The sequence below is a fragment of the Carlito syrichta genome, unplaced genomic scaffold (genome assembly GCF_000164805.1).
Source record: "Carlito syrichta isolate Samal-C Ts95f unplaced genomic scaffold, Tarsius_syrichta-2.0.1 Scaffold287778, whole genome shotgun sequence".
NCBI classification, from domain to species: domain Eukaryota; kingdom Metazoa; phylum Chordata; class Mammalia; order Primates; family Tarsiidae; genus Carlito; species Carlito syrichta.
This window is the reverse complement of record NW_007231874.1, coordinates 46,543-68,395: the sequence shown is the minus strand read 5'-3', so window position 1 is coordinate 68,395 and position 21,853 is coordinate 46,543. Positions and strand designations below refer to the sequence as shown.

Genomic DNA, 21,853 nt, shown 5'->3' with positions numbered 1-21,853 from the left:
AGTGGTTCCAGGCCAATATCCATGAAATGCAAAACAGCAAGCCCCCAAACAGGCTCGAAGAAACTAGCAGAAAAATATTATTAACCTTGTTTATAGATTTCCTCAGTGTTCCCAGGAAATTCCTAAACTACAAACTATGGTCTGTGACCTGGAGCACCTACAACTAACATTGTCAATTTCTTGTTAAGCCATAATATGAATGTTTTATGAAAAAAAAAAGACATTTTTTCAAAAGAAGATATATAAGTGGCCAACATTTATGATCTTGTACACTGTTGGGGTGATGTAAATTAGTACAACCATTATGGAAAATAGTATGGAGGGTTCTCAAAAGATTAAAAACAGAACGCCCATATGATCCAGCAATCCCATTTCGAGATACATATCCAAAGGAAATGATACTAGCACTTCAAAAAGATATCTACACTCCCATGTTCACTGCAGCATTATTTACAATAGCCAAGATATGGAACCTAAGTATCCATCAGTGGACAAATGGATAAAGAAAATGTGGTATAAATATATAATGGATACTACTCAACCTTAAACAAGTAGATCTTGTCATTTACAGCAACATGGATAAGCCTGAAGGATATTACCTAAGTGAAATAAGCCAGGCACAGAAAGACAAATACCACATAACCTCAGGTATATGCGGAAGCTAAGAAAGCTGAACTCACAGAAGCAGAGAGTAGAATGGGAGTTGCCAGGATCTGGGGGCAGCAGAATGACTGGGTCTATGTTGGTCACAGGACATAGGAAGTAAAAGATCAGGAGAGCTACTGGACAACATAGTGACTGTCTAGCAATGCTCAAGTATATAAACAACAATGTATTATATACTTGAACATTGCTAGACAGTAAATTTTAAAGGTTCCCAGTATCAAAAAAATGATAAGTGTGTGAAGTAATACATATGTTAATTATCTGATTTAGCCATTCCATAATGTATACATATATAAAAACATGCTATATACCATAAATATACAAAATTTTTTTGTCAAATAAAAAAACTTTAAAACACACACAAAAACAATGCCCAGAGACTAGCTGACAGTTTTTAACTCCACCTTTAAGATATTTTAGGTATATAATTAAAGCTTTTTATGCACCCAGGATAAACAAGCTTCCATTCTAGAAGTATCCTCCTTATAGAGAACCCCCACTCCCTTACTTGACTGTAAGCAAGATTGGTTAAAGAAGAAAATACCTTCCTCATTTAACAAAGTCCACTGCCTTTCAAGGTCAGGCAATTATTTCCCTCTCTGACAAAATTAAGTTTCAGCCCTTCAAAAATGTCACCTTCAATACCCCCCAAAAAAATGTAGAAAGAAACAAAAATTCAGCCCATCCAATAACACACACACACACACACACACACACTTCTTAATAGGCAAACTCCCAGAAGAAGTGACTTATCTGACTGGAGAGACTGGGAGAAAGTCACTGTGCACACATAATCCTGTGCACACTGTGCACACAAAATCTCTGATTTTTCTTTCAAGCCAGCTACTCTCCAGGACAGAGAGTTCTGTTCATCTCCATGCCTCCCCGAGAAGCAGCTCTCAGTCTTCCAATTCCTTAGCTAGTGACAGAGTGAGCCAAAACTCTAATTCAGAAGAGATGTATTAGGAAGCCTGATTATAGGTACATTTTCAAACCATTCTGCTACTTTGAACTCCATTTGTCTGATTCCTGTATCCTTCGAATGATTCAAGACTTGGAGCAGAAGAGAAAGAGTGTGATCACCAATCACCTCTTCAAACATCGAAAGTCAGCAGCTTCTACAGAAATATGCATTCCTTATAAATTTATTCCTAAATAATTCAACAAAACTTTTAAATTAAAGATGACCCTTGAACAACAAGGGCATGAACAGCATGGGCCCACTTATATGCAAATATTTTCCAATAAACACAGTTGGCTCTTGTTATCGGCAGGTCCCATAACTGCAACCAAACTCGATGGAAAATCGAGCATCACGGGAATGTGAACCTCAAGTACTTGAAGGGCCAACTTCTCATACCCCGGGTTCCACAGGGCCAACTGCAGGACTTGGGGTGTGTGGCTTTTGGTATCCACAGGCAGTCCTGGAACCAACCCCCTGAGGTACCCAAGGATGACGGTCCACGTGTTTTTCCATCACAAAAAGGAAAAAGGATTTTTCTTTTGAAAATAACATGATCCCGCAGTCTCAGAAATTCTTTCTCATTTAATTAGTTATTTCCTCAATCTCTTCAATAAAGATTAGAATATGTTAAATCATAGTTTTTAAAGGCATTTCTAAAGAGAAATTAAAGTAATAAACGTAAAGCATGAAGTCATCTGGACAAATAACATGATACTTGACTGGAGTTTAAAGAATCTGAATAATAGATTTTTAGCCCATATCTAAATTTTTCATTTTAGATATTAGGAGGACTTTTGACAGAGACTATATATCTACCAATTCAGGATTAGATTAAATCATTGGTTCTTTCCATATCCTTTAAGTACCAGTCAGGAAAATGGCAAAAATGATAGATAATCAGGATAATTTTAAAGTCTGGGAGACAGAACTTGCAATTTTGGCCAACATGGTATTAGATTCACTTTCCCAAGGTAAACAACTATGAAAATGGACAAACTATATGAAGCAGTTGTTGGACAACAGACAGCCTCGGGTTGTGATTCTTGAGAGAAGAGAGACACATAAAAGCCATATTCACCTTAAGTTTCTTTCTGAGGGCACTTTCCAGTTCACAGCTCAGGGAAGTGGAGCCAAAGAGAAAACAGAGGTCTCCCTGAACGAGAGACTGAGTTTGGGTCAGCTGAGGCTACTGGAATGTAGGTGAGGGGAACGAAGGAGGGAGCCTTGAAGAGAAAGAACTCCGGAAACCTGCACAGGGGTCTCTTGAGCGTTTGGCTGAAGTTAGGATGCATACACACAGGGTACACAGGGTGAGGTTCCATAAAGCCTAGCGAAAGAGAACTAGTGAGTGCTGTGAGATATAAGGGGGTATCCAAGGTTGTGGGGGCTCATGCCTGTCACCCCAGCACTTTGGGAGGCCAAGGCAAGAGGACTGCCTGAACCCAGGAGTTGGAGACCAGCCCGGGCAACTTCGCGAGCCCCGTCTCTACAATAAATAAAAAATTAGCTGGGCGTGGTAGCGCGCGCCTGTAGATCTTGGAAGCTGAGGCGGAATGATCTCTGGAGCCCAGCGGATACACGCTGGGGTGGTCATGAGCGTGCCACTGCACTCCAGCCTGGGTGTTGGAGTGAGACTCCGACTCAAAAAAAAAAAAAAAGAGTGATACAGAAATTTATCTCTACCGCTATGTGTTTACTTTCTTTCTTTCTTTTTTTTTTTGAGTCTCACGCCGACGCCCAGGCTGGTGTGCAGTGGCACGCTCACGGCCACCCCAGCGCTGATACGCGGGGCTCAAGCGATCCTTCCGCGTCAGCCTTCCGAGCAGCCAGAACTAAAGGCGCGTGCTACCACATCCAGCTAATTTTCTATTTATTGTAGAGACGAGGTCTCGTCAAGTTGCCTGGGCTGGTCTCGACCCCGTGGGCTCAGGCAATCCAGTTGCCTTGGCCTCCCAGAGTGCTGGGATGACAGGCTGAGCCACTGAACCCGGCCTACTTTCAAAGGGTAATAAAATCTGGTGCCATTTGTTTACATTCCAAAAGATGACTGGCCAAAAGACCTTCAACTTTTCTCTTCAGAGAAGAATTGTTTATATGAGGAAGTCAAGTTTCAGTTTCTTTCTCTCCCTTCCCTGTGGAGGGGAGGAGGTGCAACTGTGCACGCAGCTCCTATATAAGCTCCACGATTCACAATCTGGAGGTCCTCTCATGTGGTAAAGACACCCCAACACATGCAAGCGGCATCTGTGCTCATCACAAAGCCCTGGGACAAGATGGGGGCACGGGAAAGTAATGTAAGATATTCTGCATGTAAATAACCAGTTGGCCTCTTCTCCAGGAATCTTGTGTTGACTGTCATGATAAAACTAATACAAGTATAAATATTAATTATTCTAGTATAAAAACAAATATAAGCATAAGTACTTATTTACAAGTATCATTCTAAATCTTCTTCCCCTTCCCCCCAAAAAACTAAAAACAAGCCTCAACATGATTCTCCAGCAGTTATCAGAACAAAATTTAATAATCTTTCAATTAAGACAACAAAAACCAGACTCTGGTTTTCTTCAGTAACTGTGGCAAAAAATGAAACTGCCTTAAACTCCATGGCAAAAATTGTATCCTCGTAGCTAACCATTTGATATATAAGATAAATTACATTATACTATTTAAAAAAAGCCAGACTCTCAACAACAGAACATCCACAGAATGCAATAAAAAATTACCAGATGAGGAAGAAGCAAAAGTTGTAACATATATTAACAAGAAAAGATGACACAAATGTTGGATTTAGTAGACAAAGTCTTTAAAACAGGAATTTTATATAGGTAAAAATATCAACATAAATATAAATCAGGTAGGTATTTTTGCTCAAGTGGATGGCTATCATATCTTTGCATCAGATGACTTAGAAAACACCTGTTTTTCTCCAAGAAGAAACTTTAAATCTACTCAAATGTTCAGAAAGTATATCACTACAATCTTAAATCTTGAAAAGAGCCTTTGATCAGGAAGATCTAGAGACAGAAGCTACCAATAATTCAACGTGAATGTAAAACAGTTTTAATATGGCTTGTCTTATTTATTTTTTAACAGATTTATGTCCCAAGAGACAGTCATGATGAATTGGCTACAAACTCAATCCTCAGACAACCAAACAAGATAACCTGTTGAATAGGTCTGTTAAGATTTAGCTATGAAAACTGAAAACCATCATATTTAAGCCTTGGCTTTGTTTATTCGTTAATTAAAACCAATAGTAATAATTGTATGCCTACTCTGTGCCAAATGTGACCGATACTACAATAAGTTGAACACGGCCTACTTGGACATATATAAAACACACTGTATTATAAGAGGTACTGTAATAAAAAAAGGAAATAATTCTCCTTTCTTGGGGTTTGGATAGTATCATAAAGGACAAACAAAAGTTCCTTCAGCAGATCAAACTTGAGAGCATTGTACAGACAGAAGTGTAGATCTGGGGTTTTGACATGCTTGATCTTCTCTTGTTCATCTACCTTTGTTTTAAATGTTTATGTTCATTGCATTTGGGATTTTTATTGTAAACTACTTCAGATCCCTTTTGGAATTATGTCTACAATATAAATAGCACTAGAGGAAACCAGTTACATATCTTACGTTTGTTTCTAAATGCACTTTGGATTCAATCTACTTAAACTTTCAGTTTGTTTCTGAATATGCTTTAAATGTCCTAGCATTTGTAAAACTAAATACAAAGGTAGTCATAAGACACTTTTTTGGTCTCAATTTATCATACTAATTTGTTTCTGAACCTAAAAACACCACTCAACATGTAACCATGAGTAATTTCAAGACTGGAGGTCCTTTCCTTTAATAATATGTACTAAAAATTTTCCTGCAACTTCTAGAATCTGCACATCAACAAAATGTAAAAGAACTTTTGGTTCATCAATGCTTTCAAAAATGCTAATTCACTGCCATGAATAGATGTCAGCTTCTCAACTACTCATATATAAATCCAGACTGAGGCAAGGTGTGCAAACAGCTTGCTTTCAGGAACTTTTTAGTTCAAGAAGCCTTCTTTTTACACATACACACACACAAAACCTTTACACTAATGAAAATGGAAATTTTCTGTGAGTTCAAACCATATATATGGTTGAGGAGACACAAGTAGAGAAACCATCCAGTTGACCAATGTTCACTGAAGAAAGGTAATCTTTGAATTGAAAACAATTATAATTTTGGAAAGATTAATTTCAACAACATTTTATAAAGGGAAATTGAAGAGCACACATGGTATATTACTCCCTACTTCATAATGTTATAAATAAAATCCGTAACAGTATTTGGATGTATTTTTGCCTACAGTATGAACGTTTTAAATGGTTATAGAGGATAATAAATTAAGGTATGTAATAATTATAAAGTAACTGCTATCCATTACATTTGTTTGCCTTTCTCTGTTTCAGAGGTGATGCAAAAGGAATAAAACAAACATAATAAAGGGTCCCAGCTTCCTCATTCCCTGAACATTTGCTCTCTTTTCTTTCATTTACTGTCTACCAGCCCTATCCCATGAACTCTAATAAACCACAGGACTCACAAAAACTGTCCTCAGAAAATACCATTCTGATGTTTATTGAGGCCCAAAGCAAGAGGTAAGAAAACAGGAAAGCTCCCAAAGACGAGGGGTGGTTAAAGTCAAAAACAGCTGTTTAACGTGAAAATCACAAAGTAAGGTCACACATTCAGCTGTCCTATATCCTATACAAACTCTGATCCTACTTCACTTAGAGTCACCTGGTTTTCAGGTGCTGCCTGATAATACATATGAATGAAGCCCTAACCTCTATTTGTGTCATTTACATAATTTTCTCTTGGCAGTAAACTCCACATGCAATTTAGTAAATAAGAAGATATAAAACAAATGCATTCTGTTCACTTTAAAACGTTAGTTTAAAACAAAAAAAAACTTATAAAATTCACAATTGTGCAAAATACTATAAAGATGTGTAGGGTATTTAAAGAATTATAATGCTCATTTACCTACTGAAACACTAAGGATAATCTTACAATTTCAAAGTTCTACTATGTGAATGGCAGCAGTGCTAGTTTCATATATCAGAAAAAAATCTCCAATGTCTTCAATTATACTGCCACTTGACAAGAGTGCATGGTGTTAATACCCATCCCATCTATATAGTCAGTAATCTGTCTAGCATGAGATCAACACAGTGGAAACTAACATAAATAGGCCATTGTTTTTTTAAGCACTGGCCAGGTCATGTGTTATTTGAGCTATAGCTGCCATGTTTTCCTAGCTTTGGCCCCGTCTTCTACCTTGAGAAGTGAATCTCATCTCTTTCTGTAATTTACTTTCTAAATAAATATGTTTTCCAATCTACAAAAAAAAGAAACTAACAGAAATAAAAAGTCATTTTGACTATAACACAAAAATAAAACGGTAGTCAGAGGAAATTAGCTAAATTATGTAATTTTAATTTTTAAGTGTAAAAAAAATTAAAATAAGACTTTGTAAAGTATTACAACCAGAGCATAATCATCTATCAAACTGAATATCCTAAAAACAACAAAGAAAACAAAGTCGATTTCCTTTCAACACTTTTCTATTTTGTAATATTTTAGACTAATCTCTGCTTTTATCTCTAAAAGGAAAAATAGTGCTGTAATAAAGTAATTTTGAAATAATATATACAATGGAAGATTATATAAGTAAAAGTGCTAAATTTAGATTTAGTTTCAATATTTACGTCAACCTGAGCATGATAAAACACATTTATCTTACCTCAAAGTTTATTTTTCTGAAGTGGTAGAACAAATCTATCATTAGCTGTGGATATCTCTTTTCTCCTATTTTCTGTCTAAAAGTACTCAGAAGGCTCAGTCTGACCTATGATGGCACTAGATGCCTTACCATGCTCAGGAGTTTGCTCGCAGTAAAGGAGTAAGACAGCAATGGATGGAAAAAAATGCCCTGATGTGGGTCCTCTTTAGATGATGCCCATAACATTTAGAAAAATGCAGTGAAATGTGTGTCTGAAGGTGAATCACATGTCAACCTTTGATAAGCTCCTCAAGGAGTTAAGTGGGTAAATGGGTAGTGATCATGAAATTTAAAACTTCTTAACAGACAGTCAGAAAAGATCTATCAATAGTTGATTGCCTCTGTTTTGTTCAGCTAGTAAGCAGACTTGCATATTGCTGTTATCTGCTAACAAGGGAAAATGAAGGCATTGTAACAGCATGCTGGATCCAGGGCCAAGGAAAATGGATTTCCTTCAAGCCAAAATGACATACATGACACTTGTATGCCTGGAAGGTACAAGAGTAAAGTCCTATATGTCACTTTATGTAACAACTGAGCTCATGCACATAACAAATATCAATACATCCTGAAGGTCAGCAAAATAATGTCCACCCTCAAACACCAACTAGTACTAAAGATGACACCCACCTACAGGGCAGTCTGAGCTTCTCTGACTTTCCTAAATAGAGATGAACGTTCCTTTTTGGAAATATAATTTATATAGTGTGACTGACTTAGTTGAAGCACAGCTTGAGAAAAATGCAAGGAGAATGACTTCCTGAAAAAGTAAAATTTTGAAAGTAGCCCAGAGGATAATGTTGTCCTGGAGAATGGTGATGAAGGGAAAGTCACAGTCTGAAGCTTGTGATTCAGTGACCTTTAATCATGCTACATTACTAACAAAGGTCATTCGAGAACTTAAAACAGCACTGCTTCCTCAAAAAAAGTGGGGGGAACCTAGTTCAAAATTGTCAGTGACATCATAAAAAGAAAGGTGAGTCCAAATAACATCGTCTTCCAAGGTAAGGAGGGAGGTACAAGAGGTCCACTCTGGCAGAGAGGAAATCCCATTATTTACATGGGCTAGAAATTCCAGTGCATGGTAAAAATACAAAACAACATTGTTTTTGTTAGTTTTATGGTTTTAAAAGGTCCTACAGACATGAAGCTACTTATTGTTTGTATTCTGGGGCAGAGCAGGCCCACTACCCTACCCTTGACACACCCCTTGCATAAATGATCAGCTTAGTTCCCATAGAAGCTCTAGGCAAGATCTTTACCGACAGACAAATACATTGACCTGGAAGTCTCCAAAACAACTGTCAAAAGAACTTTGACTGCTTAAGTCTTGAAACCACATAGGTCCAGCCATTAAATGTAGTCCAAGTGACTAGTAATGACATGAAAGGGGACCCACTCAATCAGTTCTCAGACCACATGAAAAATCTGTTTGGGGGATTAAATTCTTCCTGTAATTTTTTTAATATACTAGTCATACTTTTAATAAGAGCATATACATTCTATGTGCTAGAGAGGCTGTAGTGAGCAGTGCAGGCATGGTCTTCTGTCTTTGCCAAGTTCATAGTCTAAAGCAAGAAGGATAATGGAAAATGAGAGTACAATAAACTGTGAACGCTACAATAACAGTGAAATACGAGAAGTTATATTCATACAGCAATATCTCACAGTATTTTTCAAACTTTTTAACCCAGCCCATAGTAAGAAATATATTCACATTATAACCCAGTTTCCACATAGCTACAGTAAAATAATATACTCATATAAGCATATGCATAGACACACACATATACTATATAATTAAAACTGAAAAATGTTCATCAAACAATATTTGCCTTCATAATATATGACAAACTCTGATATTTTTATTCCATTTTAATGTTCCTGGTCTTGAATCACTAAATTCATTTTAGGGTTCCTGTACGGGTTTTGACCTAAAGTTTGAAAAGCACAGACAAACTGGTATTTTTAAGTCAGCTGCATTTTTTAGTACAAGTTTCTGAGACCCACCTAAAACTACTGAATTAGAATCCTTGGAGGACAGGTCCCAGAAATCTAGAAATGTAAGACTTGGCAACTCTATTAAGCCAGGACACATGCTGGGCGTGGTGGCTCAAGCCTGTAACCCAGCACTTTGGGAGGCCAAGGGGTTCAAGACCAGCATGGACAACTTGGTGAGACCTCGTCTCTACAATAAATCAAAGAATTAGCCAGGCGTGGTGGTGTGCACCTGTAGTTCCAGCTACTTGGAAGGCAGGTCGAAGCTGAGGTGGCCATGAGCATGCCACTGTACCCCAGCCTGGGCGACAGAGTGTGACTCTGACTCAAAAAAAAAAAAAGAAGCCAGGACACAGCAGAACAACTGGGCCCTGAAAATATACTACAGGTTATTTCTAGGCCAGCCATCTGAGATAGTTGTGTCTTCCATAAAGTTTACAGAAATGTTTTTAAGGTATGTTCTGTCTGATTTTTGTCCCCCTCAAACCTAATATATTCACTATATCACCTCCTGGACCACCAGCATTAATGAGAACAGAGAAGAAAATACAGAAGAATTGTCTCAGAAGCAGATCCACTGAAGCACTAGAGGAAGGTTTAGTGCGAAGCCTACATAGAAACACAGAGCAATCTGAGAGAACGGAAGCCTCGAAATTGTCGACTCACTTCTATCTCTGTTTCTTGAGAAGTCATGTTTTTTACAGAAAGTTATGAATATTAATCTCATTAATCTTAACTTTATTTTGCCAGGTAGTTGAAACTCCTTTCCAACTTAGTAAGAAATTTTCCCAGATACAGGCAACCAAAACCAACTTCCTACAGAGCCAGAAGTTTAGGAGTTTAGAAATTCAGATATCATAGGGGCCTGGGAACATCATAACCATAAATAACCAAATATATATCTCTCTTTAAATTACTCCTCATAAATAAGACAAGAAGTCAAGAAGAAATTAGTTCCCACAGGTTGGGGAAATATAAGGGTTTGCAGTATATTAAACATCTAATATTTCACTTATTGAACAAATGAGAGACAATCTTCTCGAAAGAGTTGTTAATGATTTTTAGGTAGAAATTCTCTAAAGAAAATTGAGTGTCCTTTCCATTGCCATTGAAAAGAAATCCTACCTCCCCAAGACAGCAAGGCAGCTGGAACACTGCATTCAACATAAACTGAGAAGAATATAAAAAGTCTATCCAAAAATGTTAATTTTTCCACAAAATAGAAAGATTAAGGGTATATTCTTTAAAATAATTCTATTTGCAAGGCTCACTATCTTTAGATAATCTCCATCTTCTAGAAATTAGAGGATGGGGTTAAAACTTAAGTCTGATAAAGGACAAAAAAGATGCAAACAAAAATGCAGTAAAAGTGGTTTTTAATCCAGAAGTATAGACCCAAAGTCCAGACACATGCTCAAATCCTTTTGTACTTCATTTTTACCCTCTTATAAAAGCAAGATCAAAGAACAGCCTTTAGATGAAACTAAGAACTGAGAGACAGGTAAAAAGTCTAGTTGACAGGAACTGGCTAAAGAGAAGGAGAAAGAAAGAATCAGGGAAGAAGGAGGAGGAAAGAATCAGAGAAGAAGAAGAAGGAAAGACTCAGGGAAGAAGGAGGGTTCTTTTCTCTTAGAAGTCTGACTGCAGGTCTCAGCTCCAGCTCCGAAATCTTCTACACTGACACTGAATGAGACGTTATCACAATGTAAAGGATGCTATCTTCAAATCTTCAGAAAACTAAACTTATATGCTTAAATATTCTAATATCCTGTCTCTTAGTAGCATTAATTCTAAGCAGAGGTACTAAGTTTGAAGGTAGTTGTGGCCTAATTAGCAAGCGACTCAGTGACAAATATAGTCTGCTGTATTAAATAAAATTGCTTCAGTAGCTATACAAATTGTAGATGATAATTTATGAAAGAAATTCTAATTCAACTGACTAGTGCTGTGAATGTCAAACAAAGGACAGCAAAAATATGTTGAAATTTCTTTGTGCACATTTTACAAAAGAGTGACTAAAAAGCATAATTAAATGAAAAGCACATGCTATATCAATTTCATCATTTTAGCATTAGAGGCAATAATACACACAAGAGCTTCGTTTCTCCACAAAGAACTTTAGCATATCATTTTCTAATTAAAAATCTTCCATTTCAGTAAAATTCTCCAAGGCATTGCAGTCTTAATTTAAAGCACCAGAAGTCATCCAATAAAGTTTCTAATAAATGACAAGTTGGGAGTTTCCACTTACCTAGATATATTGTTAAAGCTGAGAAACAGACGTTGGAGGCAGGGCAAATTATCCACATCTCTCTAGAAGGAAACAGAAAGCAAACATTTATCAACTGAAAGAAAAGAAAAATAAGTGTCTTCCTGCTCAGCTACTGAAATACAGTCGTTCCTATAACTGCAACCTTGCTACATCACTGATCTCTACTGGCATCGAGCTCCATTCTTCCTCACTGCAGATCAGATGGGAGGGTTTCAGATCATCTGCAGAGCCGGCTGCACCACTCGCAAGGTGGAAAGCACTGAGGAGCCTGGCAAGATGCTGCCGCTAGTCTCTTTAAGCATGCTTTTGGGAAAGATGCCAAAATGCTACTTCAGCGTTTCAACTGCAGCACCAATACAGGAAGATCAAACATTGGTTAAAAATCACTTTCAAAAAGAAGTTATTCAGGAGCTTTACATTTTAAATTTATACAATTAGCTTTCCAAACAATAGTGAGAATTTCAAAGCTATTAACCTTACTAGTCTCAAAGCCTTGGAAATAGACTTTCAGTTACAAATGAACCAATACACTGGTGATTCCCCCCATAAAGCTAAAAGCAGATCATAATGTCACGGAAGGGCACTGTAAGGACAATTTCCAATCTAACCACATATCAGAGGTACTGACAGTTAGAAATAGACCCTGTTATATCTATATACAGCACCCAAAAAGCACACCACTGCTGTATAAATACAGTGACCCTGAACAAATATTAAAATGTTTAGGACCAAATGATTTATTTTAAATCACAAAATAAATATAAGTAGAGCCACCTAATTTACTTAAAGGAAAAGACATAAATCTTCTGAAAAGTATGTTATATACTAGAGTAACAGAATCTTACAAGAGCTTAATAATTGCCTAGCCTATGATTCCATTATCCAAGAAGGAAAAGTGACCAGTTGAAGTGGTGGCAGAGGCAGAACAAGGGCGAGGTGGGAGGGTGGCCCAGAGGTACACACTGTCCCTAGAGGCTGAGACAAGACAAGATCTCAGGTACCCAGACTTTCAGTGCTCTGCTCTTTAAAACACTACGCACTGCCACTTCTCATATAAAATGGTTTTTGTCCTTAAGGGCAGTACCATTTATAGTAGTTCCCAGTTATATGAATTTCAATAACATAAATTACAATTTACAGTAATCCCCAGTTGTACAAGTTTCAGTAATACAAATATACAAATATTTTACATGCTACTATGACTGATATTTAAACCTAAATCAAAACTTGCTTTGCTGTTTCCATAAGTCATCATCTTTCTTTCCCCCTCCCTCCTTTTCTCCTTCACTTTTAAAACTACCATTTCTAAGATCTCAGTAAGAGTTTACGCAAGTGCATTAAAATTACAGACAAACCTAGTTTTTTTCATTCTTTTTTTTTATTTTAAAGATGTGGGGTACAATTCAGGGTTAGGTATACAAATGTTCACCTTGTTGATGAGGTGTGTCCTTCCCTCCCCCAGAAGTCTCCCTCAACTGCCAATCCTACCCCTCCTCCCCTGGCAGTTTCCCACTACCGCCAATCCCCCTCTTCACAGCACCATGATCATTGTTCAAGGTCCACTTATGAGTGAGAACATATGGTGCTCTGTTCTTTGTTTCTGTGATAGATCCTGAGTATGACAGGCTCTAAATCCATCCAAGTTGCTGCGAAGTCCATATGACAAACCTAGTTTTAGTGCTGCATTTATTTATTTTTAAAAGTTTGTTACACAAAGAAAATATGCAAGTGATAGAATCGTGGCAGAAGCACTTCATAATGGTTTTTGAGAGAGCATAGGAAAAACGATTCTGGCTTAACACATTCTCCCGCCTTTCCTGTGAACTGTTCAAGTTTCCCTCAATCCCTTAGTCCCAAACTATGTAAAATGGATATAACTGCCATGATCAAAATACTGGCTATGTATACCATTCATTTAGGTTACCGTTCTCAGGCTCACCTCAAAAAACCCTGTTTCACAGACATGAGATGATTTTTAGAGCTTTTCATGGTCAAGGAATAACTTCCCTCAGTGGGTGATATTTATGTGTTAGCAAACTTCTGGAATCATCTCTCTCAGTTGCCTCTCTCTGATGTTCCCACAAATGGAGGAGTAGTAATGGACTAGTGATAGGGCTCATTTTATCCCAGGGTCCCGTGTTCCAAAGGAAATGGCAGCTTACTGTCTGTCTGGTCTCTAGAAACATGAAGTAGCTGAACTGAAAGCCCTCTCCAAATCTCTCAAATCTCTTCTCTCAAATTCTTCCTGGAATATAACTGAGATGTTTCTGGCACAAGCGTTGTTACTGACACCCAACTGGGAGAAACTGAGAGGCAATAGTCTGGGTCTCCTTTGAATCAAGGCATCTCTTTAAAATAATGCATTTGTCCCTGAGCCCCAGAACGCCACCTTCAGAGATTACAGACACCTTTTAAGACATCACTTCTTGCTATTAAAACATAAACCCAAATTACATCAGGTTATAATTTGTGAGGAAAGTATTTTTTACAGCTTATTGGATAAAATTATAATGCTTTGTATTTATCTTTATTTATGAAACCAAATTTTATATCTATATCAAATTTCCAAAATTATTAAGTGCCATCACGTGATAGAGTTATAAAAAATATTCACAACAAATTGAAAAACTAAAATACAGAATTCAATGACATATATCCCTATAACCACTTACACAGATAGCCTTTCCAGGACTTTAAAAAGCAAAGTAATTACCCACAATTATTTTTGTTATTCAAAATTTCAAGTCTATAATAAAGGATGATTTTGCTTTAATTTTTATAGCAGTTTTGAGATATATTTTGTATATATATTTGTATGAAATTCTAGCATTACAATAGGCAAAAAGAAAACATTCAACATATCAATCAATGATCTCTACATGTATTATTTATCGAAAAAACACTTGATAAAAACTATCAGAAGATGCTCCTCTACGAGAGAAAGTAATAGAGAGATGGGAAGCATGGGAGACCCAGGGACGGATTCTTCTTCCAGGAGAGCCAGAGAAGCCCAAAGAGGACAACTGTATGGCGGGGCTGAGAACAGGTCATCTATCACAGAGATGGAGGACGGGGCCCAGGAGGGGGTCTCCAAGAGGCAAGAACGAGACAGTTCTGCCCATATCAAGAGGTATTTTGGAATGCTGTTGGAAAGTTTGGACATTAATTAGTGATAATTAAACAAATCTAAATTAGTGAGGAAAATGACCCAGGGAGCCCAAAAGTTTAATACGACAGTCTAAGACTCACTTTGAAAACCTCACCTTGCTATGTCAACCAAGCCTAATCTATTATATCATAAATTTATACATTTCAATTAAGCCTCTGCATTGAAAGACCCACTCTAAACTAGAATCTCAAAAAAATCTCAAAAATAAATCTGCCTTTGCTCTTGGAGACATGACCAAGACTATGTCAAGGTATCGTGCTTTTCCTTGTCAGTAATCATCTCACTGTAGGTTTATCAACAGGTCACTCTAGTGGTACTTTGGGGGAGCCAGCATTCAACAATCCACTTCACCAAAAATATGATATAATTATTTTGAAATGATGTGCAAAAAGAAACGAGGGTTATGGATAACATAAGAAAGCTAAATTCTCATCTCTTTGAGAAAAAAATCAACACATTTATTTTACTGTCAAGCATTAAACACTCCTAACACTTCTCTTCAGGAGGTGCCTTTTTCACAGGCAGGTAATCATTACAAAGTAGGCAGAATGTTAACATGCCTAAGATGAGAGAAAAAAATAAGAAATCAAATGTTTACATATAGAGGGTTATTTATAGCTTATCTGTTGTTAATCTGCTCATTATATTGAATTTATTACATGTAAAATAAAACATAATACTGAAAATCATATTCAAAACATCTTTGAAGATTCAAAATTGATATATTCTGAAAATATAATTCTTTTTAAAATAGGAAAAATTATTACTACAAGATAATTGAGAGGATTATAATTTTCTTTTTCCTTTTTTTTTTGAGTTGGAGTCTCACTCAGTCGCCCAGACTGGAGTGCAGTGGTTGCTCCCGGCCACCGCAGCCTCATCTGCTGGGCTCCGGCGATCCTTCTGCCTCAGTCTCCGAGTAGCTGGAATTACAGGCATGCGCTACCATGCCCGGCTGATTTTTTGATTTATTGTAGAGATGAGGTCTCCCTGCCCAGGCGGGTCTTGAACCCGCGGGCTCAGGCAATCTACTCACCTCAGCCTCCCAAAGGCGCGGGATTACAGGCTGAGCCACTGAGTCCGGCGATAATTTTATTTTTCAAAAGAAGAATGACTTGCCATCTGAGAAACATGCCTGTTCAACTCTACTCATACACTTTTTTCCGTATTCCTAAACTTCATGAAAGAACCATATGACTCAGCAATCTGACCATGTGTGGAATGTCTATTACTGGAGCTACTTTTAGAGCAGCTTCCTACAGAGGAACAAGGAAGAGGAAAGGTAAGGAGACAGGGCTTTGGCAGGTATCAGGTAGGATAAAGATGACTATAATAAAATCCCAGCTCCTCTCATTCTTTTATCTAGTTGTTATATCAACAAAGTCAGAGTAAAAATATATAGGGGTAAATATTTTAATTTTGAGAACTCTAAACAGATGTATTAACAAGACATTGAGCAAGTTTCAAGAGAAAAAAGTTCTCCTTCTTATAAAAATAGTTGTTAAATTAATGCCAAAATAATGGCTCCATCCATCCCATTATTCTCATGAGGAAAAGTGACCAGTGGAGGCTGTTTCAGGAGCAGAACAAAGGTGGCGTGGGAGGGTGACCCAGGGATACCACACATATTATGTGATTAACTCTAATCATACAAAGTGAATAACTCTAATCATATAATTAAATCTCATGAAAAAAGTACATCACCATCTCTGTCACCTGCTCTGTGTACTTGTTTACTACCTATTACATGGGAATAAATATCAATCAATCCAGCTGCATTCTACTCTTCTCGTCTGATTTTCTTCTACACATTGTTGTAATCCCCCAAGAAAAACTGAAAGGGAGTTTAAAACCAGAACTAGTAAGAAGGCACTGATATGCTGACTAACCAGGGAGTTGTCCGGTATATAATCTAGGAGAGCTAGATCTGACAGCTTTGAGAAAAAGAACACAAGCTTCCATTTCATAATCATATGAAATTCCTTACTGGATTTGTAGTTCAAATTTACATCACAAGAATGGTCTAAAAAGACCCCTCATGAAAATATGGTCCCTGGCATTTGTGCCCCTAACACTTCTGGCAAAATTATCTAGAAGGACACAGACTTACTCAGGCTTCACATTATTCTATTCCAAACTACTAAACTATAAAGAAAAAATTATTGTGAGAAAGAGTCAGTAGAAATTTCAGGCAGCAAATGTAGAACTGAGAAAAAAATTAAGACAATATAATAACTAGATAATGACTATGGAATATGTATGCTTACAATTATTAGAGAAATGGTAGAAATCAAAATGATTTTTAAAATAATGTATAGGCATGCCTTACCTTATTATGCTTTGCAGATACTGTGCTTTTTTATAAACTGAAGGTCTGTGGCAATCTTTTGTCAACCAAGTCAACTGGTGCCATTTTTCCAATAGCATGTGCTCACTTTGTCTCTCTGTCACATTTTGGTAGTTCTCACACTATTTCAAATTTTTTTCATTATTATTATATCTTTTATGGTGATCTGTAATCAGTGATCTTTGAAGTTACTATTGTACAGTCATTGTTTTGGGACATCAAATATCACACCTATATAGGATGGCAAATTTAATTGATAAATTTTGTGTGTTCTGACTGCTCCAGGAGCTGGCTGTTTCCCATCTCTCTCCCTCTCTTTGGGCCTCCGTATTCCCTGAGGCACAACAATACTAAAACTAGGCCAATTAATAATACTACAGCAGCCTTTAAGTGTTCAAATAAAAAGGAGAGTCACATGTCTCATTCTAAATCAAAAGCCAGAAATGATTAAGCTTAGTGAAAAAGGCAAGTTGAAGCTGTAGGTAGGCCAAAATCCAGGCCTCTTAACGTCAAAGTTAGCCAAGTTGTGAATACAAAGGAAAAGTTCTGCTCCAGTAGAAGACAAGAATAATAAGAAAATGATAGGAAGACAATTTGAGTGCTCTAGATAGAAGATCAAGCTACCCACAACATTTCCTTAAGCTAGGGGTCCTCAGCCCTTAGGCCACAGATTGGTGTTAAGAACACAGCAGTGGGCAGGTGAGTAAAGCTTCAGCTGTTTACAGGTGCTCCCCATAGCTCACATTACCACCGAGCTCCACCGCCTATCAGATCAGCAGCAGCATTAGATTCTCATAGGAACGCGAACGCTGTTGTTAACTGCACATATAAAGGGATCTAGGTTGCCTGCTCCTTATGAGAATCTAATGCCTGATGATCTAAAGTGGAGCTAAGGTGGTGATGCTAGCACTGGGGAGCAGCTGCAAATACAGATGAACGTTAGCAGTGAGGTTTGACTGCACAGAGACCATGATAAATCAATTGCTTACAGATTCATATCAAAATAATACTTCCATAATTTCGTAATGATAATTATTTCATTATATATTACAATGCAATAATAATAAAAATAAAGTAAACAATAAATGTAGTACACTTAAATCATCTTGAAACCATTTCCCTCACCCCCTCCTGTGGAAAAACTGTCTTCCATGAAACTGATCCCTTATGCCAAAAAAGTTGGGGACTACCGCCTTAAGCTAAAGCCTAATCCAGAGAAAGGCCCTAATTCTCCTTCATTCAAGGAAGGCTGAGAGAGGTAAAGAAACTGCAGAAGAAAAGTTGGAAAGCTAGCAGAGGTTGACTCATGAGGCTAAAGGAAATAAGTCATCTCTAGAACATAGGAGTGCAAAGTGAGGCAGCGAGTGCTGATGGGGAAGCTGTGGCAAGTTCTCCAGAAGATCCAGCTAAGAGCACTGATGAAGGTGGCTACACAAAACCACAGATTTTCAAGGTAGACAGAACAGCCTTATATTGGAAGAAGATGCTATCCAGGACTTTCACAGCTAGAGAGAAGTCAATAACTGGCTTCAATGCTTCAAAAGACAGGCTGACTCTCTTGCTGGGGCTAATGCAGCTGGTGACTTTAAATTGAAACTAAGGCCCCTTTAACATTCTGAAAATCCTACATCCCTCAAGAATGATGTTAAATTCACTTTGTGCTCTATAATAAAACAACAAAGCCTGGGTAATTATGGAAAAAAATTAACGCAGAACTTCAAATGAAAAACTATGGTCATTATTAAAAACTCCATGGATGGACTGAAAATCAGATTAGACAAACTAATAATAAAGTTAGTGAATTCAAAAGTAAAACCAAAGAAGTGGTAAGAATGCAAAAATGGAGAGAAATAAGAATGATAAAAATTATAAAAGAGAGATTAGGAAACAAAGGACAGAATGAGAAGGTCCATGCTATACCTAGTAGGTGTTTAAGAAGTAAAAATAGGCCAGGCTCGGTGGCTCAGCCTGTAATCCCAGCACTTTGGGAGGCTGAGGTGAGTGGACTGCCTGAGCCTGAGGGTTTGAAACCAGCCTGGGCAACTTAGTGAGACCTCTTCTCTACAATAAATAAAAAAATTAGCCAGGGGTGGTAGCGCTACTTGGAAGGCTGAAATGGAAGGATCACCAGCGCCCAGCAGGTCGACAATGGGGTGGCCGTGAGTGTGCTACTGCACTCCAGCCTGGGCGACAGAGTGAGACTCCAACTCAAAAATTAAAAAATTTTAAAAAAGTAGAAATAGAGAAAATGGAAGATATAAAGACTCAGAATGCTCTCATATTAATGAAAGATATGAATCTGCATATACAAATAGTTGGTATGCTAATACAATTATCATATTTTACCAAATCTAATATAACTATTTTATTCAGCACTTGAGGACAATAAACTTATGATTAATCTACAGTAGAATAATCTATTACTTAGAATTTTTATTTCATTATCACTGCAAGAGTCTTTTACCTAACCAGATTCTTTTTAAACCAAATATCATTCTTATGCATATATAAAAACTTACACAAATGTCTCCACTTACTAGAATGCTAGAGTAGTTACCTAGAGTGCAATTTTGGTACAAAGGCAGACACATAAATGGAACAGAATAGAGGATCCAGAAAAAGACCTCTTTGGTTATCACTTGACTTTGACAAAGATACCAGTTAAGTGGGAAAAGCATGTTCTTTTCAATAAAAGGTGATGAAGAAAACAGATATCCTCACATAGGAGAAATGAAGCATAATCCCCTGCCTCATGACATACTTAAATTTAATTAAAGATGAATCACAGACCAAAATACAAAGGTAAAACTATATAAACCTTCTGGAAGAAAGTACAGAAGAATGTGGTCATGATATTGGGATAGACAAAAGATTTCTCAGGACACAAAAGACACTAACAATAAAAGAAATAAAAGTTGAGAAACTCTGTCTCACTAAAGTTCAGTTTCTACACATCAAAAACATTGTTGGCCAGGCGCGGTGACTCAGCCTGTAATCCTAGCACTTTGGAAGGCTGAGGCAAGAGGATTGTCTGAGGGGTTCGAGACCAGCCTGGGCAACTTGGTGAGAACTTGTCTCTATAATAAATCACAAAAACTAGCCGGGCGTGGTGGTGTGCGTCTATAGTTCCAGCTACTTGGAAGACTGAGGCAGAAGGATTGCCTAAGCCCAACAGGTAGAGGCTGTGGTGGCTCTGAGCGTGCCACTGCACTCCAGCCTAGGCGACAAGAGTGAGACTCCAACTAAAAAAAAAAAAAAACAAAACCCTGTTAAAAGAGTGGAAAGGCAAACCATGGAGAAAATACTCAATACACATATCAAGGGACCTGAGACTAGAATGATAAAAGAAGTCATTCAATGTTTTCAGATGGGCAGCAGGCTCGAGCTGATACTTTATAAAAGATGAAAAGATGTTTAACATCATGAATCATCAAAGAAACACAAATTAAAATCACAATAGACTCACACAGTGACCAATGTTAGCAAGGATGTAGAGCAATTAGAATTCTCTATTGTTGATGAGAGTGTAAAAAGGTACAACCGTTTCATAAAACCGTTCAGTAGTTTCTAATAAATGTAGACATTCACCCACCCTATGGCTCAGTCATGACACTCCTATGTATTTACCTAAGAGAAATGAGGGTATATGTCCACTGAAATAAATATATAAATAAAAAAAAACCTACAAGAATATTCATAGCAGCTTTATCTGTAAGAATTAAAAACTGGAAACAACCAATGTGTCTGTAATCAGAAAAATGAATGAGCAAATTGTGTTTTTTTCTACAATGGACTACACCTCAGCAATTAAAAAACAAAACAAACAAACAATAACCACTACTGGCCTAATCCCAACACTTTGGGAGGCCAAGGTGGGAGGACTGCTTGAGGACAGGAGTTTAAGACCAGCCTGGACAACTAAGTGAGCCCTCGTTTCGACAAAAAATAGGAAAATTAGGAAGGAGTGATGGTGCATGCCTATAGGCAACTCCTCAGGAGACTGAGGCAGAAGGATTGCCTGAGCCCAGGAGTTCAAGGCTGTAGTGAACCATGATTGTGCCACTGCACACCAGCCTGGATGACAGAGTGAAGCACTGTCTCAAAAAATAAAATAAAAAACTATGATATACACAACAAAACATGAATATCAAAACATTATGCTGAGTATACAAAAGAAGGTGAAATTAACCCACAGGGACAGAACTCAGAATATCTGTGGGCAGGGGAAGGCACTGACTGAAAGGGACACGAGGGAACCTTCTGGAGTGACAGAAATGTTTCACATCTTGATCTGGGAAGTGGTCACATGAAAGCACTCAGATAAAAACAATCACTGAGCTGTACAGTTAAGACTACATTTTACTTTATCTAAATTATCCTTTGATAAAGTGTGGAGAAGAAGTCTTCACATTTAGAATTAAACTTCGGAATTATTTTTCTTTTATTTTTTTTTTGAATTGGAGTCTCACTCCTTTATCCAGGCTGGAATGCAGCAGCATGCACGCTCACAGTCACCCCAGCGTCGACCTGCTGGGCTCTGGTGATCCTTCCACTTCAGTCTTACAAGTAGCTGGAACTATAGATGCGTGCTACCACGCCTGGCT

General features: G+C 37.5%; 1 protein-coding gene across 5 annotated transcripts in view; it reads right to left on the bottom strand.

The window, feature by feature from the left end:
- LRRC49 (leucine rich repeat containing 49) overlaps positions 1 to 21,853 on the bottom strand; it is a 129,001-nt gene that overhangs the window by 74,026 nt on the left and 33,122 nt on the right. For all 5 annotated transcript variants that reach the window (XM_021709954.1, XM_021709950.1, XM_021709952.1 and 2 more), the window contains one exon: positions 11,713 to 11,774. In XM_021709954.1, the coding sequence (XP_021565629.1) occupies positions 11,713 to 11,774 (62 nt within the window). The remainder of the gene's footprint in view (positions 1 to 11,712; positions 11,775 to 21,853) is intronic.